Source organism: Micromesistius poutassou (assembly GCF_964030765.1).
Source record: "Micromesistius poutassou genome assembly, contig: SCAFFOLD_328, whole genome shotgun sequence".
Lineage (NCBI taxonomy): Eukaryota > Metazoa > Chordata > Actinopteri > Gadiformes > Gadidae > Micromesistius > Micromesistius poutassou.
Window position 1 is genome coordinate 33563 of NW_028177199.1, and position 9054 is coordinate 42616.

Consider the following 9054-nt stretch of genomic DNA (forward strand, 5'->3'; position numbering starts at 1 on the left):
CCTGGCCCGACCGAAATAGCTCCATAGTCTTGCGAGTCTTGGTTCCCAGTCCCTCCCAACCACCACCCACCACCAGCACCACCACCACCACCACCACCACCACCACCAGCACCACCACCACCACCCCTAACCACCACTACAACCACAACTACCACCGCCGCAAGCACCACCACCACCCTACCCATCACCCCACTACCCACCACCACCATTAACTCCATCCACCAGCACCACCTCCACTAGCACCATCAACGCCGGCGCCGCTTCTCCTACCAACTCTACCACCCACCCGCACCACCCTAACCCCACCCCCGACCCTACCCTCCGACAACACCCCACCCAGCACCACCACCTTCACGCCGCCACCCTAGTACAAAGTGTACTGGCATGACATTTTTTCGATGTCAAGCCAGGACAGTGTCAACCATGCACTTGATGATTAAGAATAGCTACAATAAACACTGTGTGTGTGTGTGTGTGTGTTGTGTGTGTGTGTGTGTGTGTGTGTGTGTGTGTGTGTGTGTGAACGTGTGTGCGTGTGTGTGCGTGTGTGTGTGTGTAGCAATGCAGACCCCCCTGCATAATCCCTAAACTCACCAATTTCCTCTATTGTAACATTTCACTTTAAATATATTTTACGATTACGACTCAAAGCTTAATATACACATTTCCAGCTACTTTCCATCCCACAAAAAAAAAAAATACACACTTTCCACAATGCACACCAACGCTCTATCCACGTAGAAGCAAAATATATTGTAAAAATCTGCTCCCCCTCCCTCCCATATTTCACACTGTATCTGTCCACTAAGTGGAAATATTATTGTGTGGGGTTAAACTTGTATCACCAGACCTGGAAGTAAATCACGCCAGCGTAACACATTGGAACACGGAGGACAGAGGCAAGGAGCCATGCATGAAATTAGTTCATTAATCTTGCTATGATAGGCTGTCCTTGTTTGAAGCAAAACTCTATCAGATTTTAACCCAGTGCCCAACCCCTCCTCCCCCACCCCCCCCGTCCGTCCCCTTTCTATCCCGCCCGGCAACTAGATTAGCATGTTAGCGAAGTGTTAGTCAAGAATGAGCGGGGAATGGATGGAGGAATCCTGGTTGGAGAGCAATGGTGCTAAGTGTGAGTAGTTCAATGAAATGTGTAGTCATTTCTGCAAAGAAAGAACGTTTACTTAAAAAATGAATATTATATTGTTTATGTGTATGTGTATATATATATATATATATATATATATATATATATATATATATATATATATATATATTTACATTAAAACAAATATATACAGTATATATTTAATATTTAGTTATATTTAGTTATTTTATATCACATGACCAACGCTATAGTATCAATTTTCATTGTCATTCTTATATCCCGATGAAATATTGTTTGTTATTCTGCAATGCGCAAGGCATCACAAACTTTTAAATGCAAAATACACTGCACACAATGCATGACCAATATATTATCTCTCGCTCTCACCTTCTCCCCCCTTCTCTCTCTTTAGACACACGCACACACACACACACACACACACACACACACACACACACACAGAGCCCCCCCCCCCCCCCCACACCACCCCCCCACACACACACACACACACACACACACACACACACACACACACACACACACACACACAGAGCCCCCCCCCCCCCCCCACACCACCCACACACACACACACACACACACACACACACACACACACACATACACACACACACACACGCAAAACTTCCAGCATATGGCTTGCTCAATGTCATTGCCACAAGGAGAGATTGCATAGATTTCCCACATGGATGATGTCTCTTTACCTGGAGTCTCAACCCCCATCTACATACACATCAACCACCTCCAGGAAATTGCTCTCCCCGCAAAGTCAAACACACCCCTAACTGCTTTTAAAAAGGAGGCTGGAGGGGAAGGAGGAGGATGGGGGTTACAGGGGGCGGCGCGGGGGGGGGGGCGATGGGGGGGGGGGGGGGGGGGCGCGTTGGTGGGTGGAGGGGACGGAGCGGACGCAGGACGGGGGTCCAGAGAAGGACCCAATACTTAAGCCGTCATTGGGAATCAGACAGGGGCCCGGGAGGGACAGTTACGCTATTGATTTCATAAATAAACAGAGATGGAACATCGATCCTAATGTTATTTTGCATTTCAATTACTGCCCAGAAAAAGTAACCTTCAAACGTCTGATCCTCCACAGTAATAACATCCACTGATAATCACGGGCAAGTCTAGTCTGCCGCAAATTGGCTTTTCTCTCTCTCCCTCTGTGTATTACTCTCTCTCTCTCTCTCTCTCCTTCTGTGTATTAATATCTCTCTCTCTCGCTCTACCGCTCTACCTCTCTCTCTCTCTCTCCCTCTCTCTGCCTCTCTGTATTACTCCCTCCCTCTCGCCCTCTCTCTCTGTGCATCCCTCCCTCCCTCTCTCGCCCCCTCGCTCGGCCGCTCTCCTGCTTAAAATGAGTGTCAATGACACAAGTTGAGGCATCTGCCTAATGACATTAAAGCGCCGAGTGAATTGGAAAAGGCGTCGCTCCGAGGCTGATCCCTGCCGGCGCTCTGGTCAGAGGATGACACCATGCAAATGAACACACAACTCAGTTCACTATAGACGCCCTCACCGCCCTCACCGCGCCACGGCGCCATGACACCCATCCAATTACACACGCCCGCCACACACACGCCCTGTCACCCGCGCGTGCACCCTGTGCGTGCGCCCTGTGCGTGTGCGTGCATTTCCGTATTCTTTCTTTGAAGAATTAGGAAATGCATGTGTGTGTGTGTGTGTGTGTGTTTTTGCGTTCGTGTGTGCATGTCCGTGTGTGTGTGTGTGTGTGTGTTCTTTCCGAAAACAATCTGGAATGTTCTCTTCTCTGTGACAAAAGCCCGGCTATGATTCTGACAGCGTGCCTGGTTCATAGGGAGGCGTCCGTGCACTGCCTGATGGACCCCAAGTCCTTGAGCGCGAGCCTCGAGCATACGTCTATCTCAAGAGAGGGGTCGCGACCCCTAATGAAGTTATTCCGCCTCCTGTGATGCCGTCAAAGACACACACACACGCTCGTGCACACACACGTGATTGTACGCACACACACACACACACACACACACATGGCAATTGCACATGCAGGCACACACACACACACACACAGACATGGACATATGCATGCAAACACACACACACATACGCACAGACACGCGGACACACACACACACACACACACACACACACACACACACACACACACACGCCCGCCCTCACACACACACACGCCCACACACACGGACACGCACACACACGGACACACATGGACACGCACACACACGGACACACACACACACACAGACACACACACACACACACTTCATGGCATGGTCTCTCTAATTAAGAGCAAGGCAGGGTTATGAAATAAAACTAATAAATAAAACATGTACTTAAAAGTTGGATATTTCACGTTTAAAAATCATTTAAAATGCAGAATGTTATTTTAGATATGTTACCCACAAACACACTGTTTTTAGAAGTATTGTTCAGTTCATGTGAGACGGCGGGAATAAAAGAAGAATTATGTTATGTTTTATTCCCAGCACCTGCTCTGTCCGTCCGTCAGGCCAGTCATCGGTTGGGCTGGCTTACTGTTACCGACGGCGGTTCCACCCACTTTCACTGGCTGTAAGGCCCACCAATCAATCTTACAGCAGCGACAGGTCCCGCCTCCCTCTGGGACCGTGCCTTAATCCATTACATTCTTCTACAGAAGGAAACCGAAGAAATTGGAGGGTGTACATGATGGTGTCATGTTCATGCCCTACTGTGTGTGAGATACACAGAGGCAGTGTTGCCTAGTCGGCCCATACAGTCTAAAATAGACAGCAGAAACGCCGCATTTAGGAGTACTTGAGGATTTGTAGGCTTTGCATTCAATTTGTGATGTGATTTTTTGGACGTGTGTGAGTGTTATTCTGCTGTTCTTCAAGTCATGAGTGCACATGTTTTAGAAGAGCTGTGTGCAAAAGAGCCGCACATCTCCTGGATAATACTGTCAATAATGTCACTGGTGACCGCTTTTACATCCAGGGAATATTCTTTGTGTATCATTTTGGTAAATTTGGACACTATTATAAAATGTATTCAATTAAAAATAATAATTGTAAATTCGAAATGTTTTACTGATTGTAACAAGTGTGTAAAAACCCTAACTCAACAACTAAACAACCATGTGAAATTGAACCTACTCTTTATTACTTGGAACAGAAAATACTCAACTATCCTGCTAACTACTATAAACCGTTATATAAACCGGATACATGGTTCACAGTCAGACGTTTCAATGATACAACACAGCTAATATTAGACCCCAGCTTAGTGCGTTGTTCCATGAGCGCGCGCACGTCTGTGTGTGTGTGTGTGTTTCTTCCCATGTACTTTGTTCAAACACTTCATAGTATCTGCCTTCCTATTCTTGACTGACAATCACAAAACTTTTTTTGATTGAAAAATAAATATTATAAATATTAGCGTTATTATCCTTATTATTATCTGATTATATATATACATATTAATAATATATATGTTAAAATATGCAAATATCATTATTAATATTGAACAATTATTACTGATATTATGAATATTATTAGGGGATGGGAATGACAGTTTCGCAACTTTTCTTGCCCGACTGATAAGCAAATTTATTTGCGCCGTCCGTCCGAATAAAACGTCTCCCAAACCCGATGGCGTTCAACACCACAACCCCAGAGTCGGTTCCCCTGACGACCGCACTATCAGGAATCTCCAACAGCATTCCCAAACCGCTCCTCAAACAGGAGTCTTTTCACCCAGGAGACGAGGAGCTATCTCCAGTGATGGTGAACGTAACACAGAGGTATTTTTCCACTGTTTAAATCATCCACCCGGGCATGGTATTGTGAAGCCTGCATACCACTTGAGGAACGCTGTAGCGTGAGAAGTGGAGTCTGCAGACGGCGGTGTTCTTCTCTGCCTCGAGCTAAAGCTGGGTCCGACCCCCCCCCAGGAGGAACGAGGATGGCTTCCCAAAGGGCCCCCGGCGCTACACACAGGTTCATCTGTGTGGGGGACTCAGGCCAGACGCGGACGGTGGCTGGCCACACAGTGACACCTAACACCACGTCTAACACAGCCACTGTTTAGAAAGCTCATTAAGGTCACAGTATGTCACTGTTATAAAATGTGTTAATTTTATTCAGCGGTAGTTGTATTTCAACGAACACTCTTTTGTTAACATTAGTGCTTTATGAGTTTGTTTAAAACATTTGATGTAACCTTGCGCCCGCATGAATCTATTAAAGATTATGTACAATTTTAACTGAGTGTCTAAATTTGGGGAGTTTTCTTTCTAATTGTTATTTTTTATTCATCAATACTATGTTATATATTTGGTTATTGAACAGAATCAGGTAGAAATAAATGTCAACTCAGAGCAGGTGCTCATGCAGTTCCTAAGCCGATGTGATAATAGTGATGAATAGGGGTATTCTGTGTCTCAGCTCTATGTTGAGTTGAACGGTCTGCGTTGCCATATTATGATACGGTCATTAATAGGTCTTCGCAGTCACATGGGACAATTGGTTTTCCCGCAAGAAACGGAGAAGACAAACAGGAAAACTCTACTCAATAGTCATATTAACGTCCATAGTCACACTCACATGTCTGTCCACTATGTTCTATAGGCGTAGGAAATGGACACTAAAGCACACAAGATAAACCATATTCACCAGACCACTCCCTTCATAAGAGGCGAGGTAGACTTCAAAGAAATACACATTTACTCTAGTCAGAGAGACACTACAATAATTAAGGATTTCTCATTTGGGTTAAGCTATAATAGGTCGTTCTCATGGGGGCTGCTGATAAACTATTGACATTTAATTATAGAAATTTGGAATTGAACTATTTGTTCAATAATTGCAATATTAAATGGCGACATTTGAAAGCGTTTGCAGCCAAACGTGCAGGAATAATAATTTAAATAATTAGATGCAGCTGTGATTGTTATTTGGCGACACAATTAAGAGAACGATCACAGCTGATAAATACACCTGGGGAAGGAATATAAAAATATGACTTGTTTTTGTGAATTTTGTGCCTTTCACTGTACATTTAATTTTATGTTTTATGGAAATTAAAATGGATAACATACACACACCTAAAGCATATTCATATCTTTGTAGTAAAATTATATAGTATGGACTATCAAAAAGACAAACCATTAAGTAATAAAAATAACAGCAGTTAAAATTCCCCTAAAATCTTTTATCGCCTTTCCTAAACCTTAAAACATTTATGATAAGCATTATAAATCATGCACATTTATAATGCTTAAATGTTACTCTCCCTGCCTACTCAATATACTTCATATATATATATATATATAAAAAGGCCTTTTCTATGAGCACTGGCTGTTTGTTAAACAACCATGTCATGCATTACAAAAGCCTAATCCTCTTTAGGCTAATAAACTTTAATGTTTCAAAATAAAAGCCTTTCCCTTGCGTCTCAGAGTCTGTGCTCCCAAATAACAGATTGAGTCTTAATAAAAAGCTGTTTGTCTCAATGGTACCATTGACAGAAAGCTGTGTGTGTGTGTGTGTGTGTGTGTGTGTGTGTGTGTGTGTGTGTGTGTGTGTGTGTGTGTACATGTCTGTGTGTCTGTGTGTGTGTGTTTGTGTGTGTGTGTGTGTCTGTGTGTCTGTGTGTCTGTGTGTCTGTGTGTGTGTGTGTGTGTGTGTGTGTGTGTGTGCGCGCGCATGTGTGTGCGTGTGCGCGCCGAGCATTGCCTTCACCTGTGCAGACATTCCTCATCCCACTCAAAAGAGTGGCAAGCTGTTTAAACCTTTCCAATCCCTTCTCCAGCTTAACATTAAGAGGATCCCAGTCAAGGGGCCTCATCATCAACATCCTCATCATCATCACATCAGGGATCTAGCGAAGAAGACATGTGACAGGTACTTTCTACAGTGAGCAGTGGGGTCCGAGTGCTGCTCCGTACATGGGTTACCGTCGTGTTGCTGGCCTGGAGGCTGTAGGGTTCAACAGTGTAACGCTGGAGAACTTTAGTGTTGCTCTCTCCCTGTCCTTTTGTCACGGAGACACTGGACTCGTGAGTTCATTTTCTTCTTTAGAAACTATGTTTATGGCTAATGTTTAGTCATTTTCCACCAGGTCACCACTACATTACTTAGATCATGGTTGAAGTTTATATGTGAGTGTAATAATAAAAGCTGCACATTTGGTTAAAAAAAATTCAATAAAACATTACGCATAAATCAAACTAAGTAGGTTTCCTAATTTAACGCTAAATTAAGAAACAAACTACACCTCTACATCTATAAATAATTAACTCTGTTAGCTTGTGCTTCTTGTGAGCAAAGACATACATTCTCACACACACACTCTTTCACTCTCTCTCTCTCTCTCATACACACACACACACACACACACACACACACACACACACAGACACAGACACACACACACACACACACACACACACACATAAACACTCAATTACAAACACACACACACACACACACACAAACACACACACACACACACACACACACACCCACAACACCGGGCCCCATTGCGTACGTACATACATCTGCATGGGTTCCAGTTAGACCACAGGGTAAAGCCACCAGAGGATGGCTGAGCGGCCATCTCCCTCATTAATCTGCCCTCGGCTATTCCCCCTGGCCGCGGGCGAGAGATCCATAGATCTCCCATACCAGCATCCCCCCCTCCCCAAAACAAACCATCACACCCCTGCTGGAGCCCCACACACTCTCTCTGGGGGGCCCCGGCAGGCCCCTGGAGGGCCGGGATTAGAGTGTGTGAGCGACCGGACTACCCTGGTCGGGTCTTCTCGTCCCCGTACTGTTTGTTTATTTACTTTCTGCTTTTCCTGATTTCTGTTTCCTTGGAGAAAGAGTGTTTGTTTTTCTTTGCAGACTCTACTATCTCTCTCTACTACTTCTATATTTTGGAAATTATTTTGATTGATCAAAATAAATTATTATTATCACAAATTGAACGGCGAACTCTCGGGACAGCATGAATTTGCCTTTTGGTTAATTATCCCCGGGCTGACTTAAAGCACACTAAAGTTATTTAAACACCGATATTTTTTTCAGACAGGCAGAAAAACAAACGGATCAGAAAACGATTTTAGTTTTGCAACGGAATAAAACAAAAGCAACAGAAGGAACAGTCGAGTGATGAAGGGGGTGAAGGGAGACGGAGAGAGAGAGAGAGAGGGACGTTTAAGAGGGGTGCACCTACTGGTTGTGGTAGCAGAGAGGGTCTGGCATGCACAGTTGGGAAACATCCATCAGTCCGCATGAAGCATTCCAGGTGTCGCCGACAAAAAAAAAAAGAAAGAAAAAAAAAGAAAAAGTCAACACGCAACAGGGAACGCCGGAGGAAAAGGGGGATTTAGTTCCTGGGCATCTCCTCCTGAGCGGGCGAGAAGAGACTCGAAATCAGGCACTCCCTCCTCGATTTGCACGGCGTTGGAGCACAGAGAGACCAGGGGGGGGGGGCCGTCTCCCTAGCCAGCACAGGTGCTTCGACTCTGGGCCGCTGGCGGTGCGTCGGACCGGCCGGTGGAAGAGCAGGAGAAGAACTGAACTCTTGAGATGGGAAGCGGGACAGGGAGAGAGAGAGAGAGAGAGAGACGGAACACAACAACAAGAAGCAGATAGGAAGAGAGGAGCAGGTGGCACGTGTGAGGGGGGACAAGAGAGACACGGAGCGAGGGAGGAGAAGAGTAAGATGAGAAAGAGAAGTACACACACACACACACACACAGATGGGGAGAGAGAGAGAGAGAGAGAGAGAGCGACAGAGAGAGCAGCGCTGGTGAACACGCACTGAGGCTGAGCCTGTGAGTGAGAGGATTGAGGCTCCATTGAAGAGGCAGGAGCTCTTTAAGAATATGGGGGGCGTGGCTTGAGGAATATTGCTCGGGTGCCATTGGTTGGAGCTGGAAG

At 45.2% G+C, this 9054-nt stretch overlaps 1 protein-coding gene across 1 annotated transcript in view; it reads right to left on the reverse strand.

Moving 5' to 3' along the window:
* LOC311376678 (steroid hormone receptor ERR2-like) overlaps positions 1–8394 on the reverse strand; it is a gene marked incomplete at both ends in the record, with an annotated part of 41467 nt that extends 33073 nt beyond the window's left edge. The window contains one exon of the mRNA XM_084491181.1: positions 8345–8394. Within this exon, the coding sequence (XP_084347307.1) occupies positions 8345–8394 (50 nt within the window). The remainder of the gene's footprint in view (positions 1–8344) is intronic.
* Between the last annotated feature and the right edge of the window lie 660 nt (positions 8395–9054).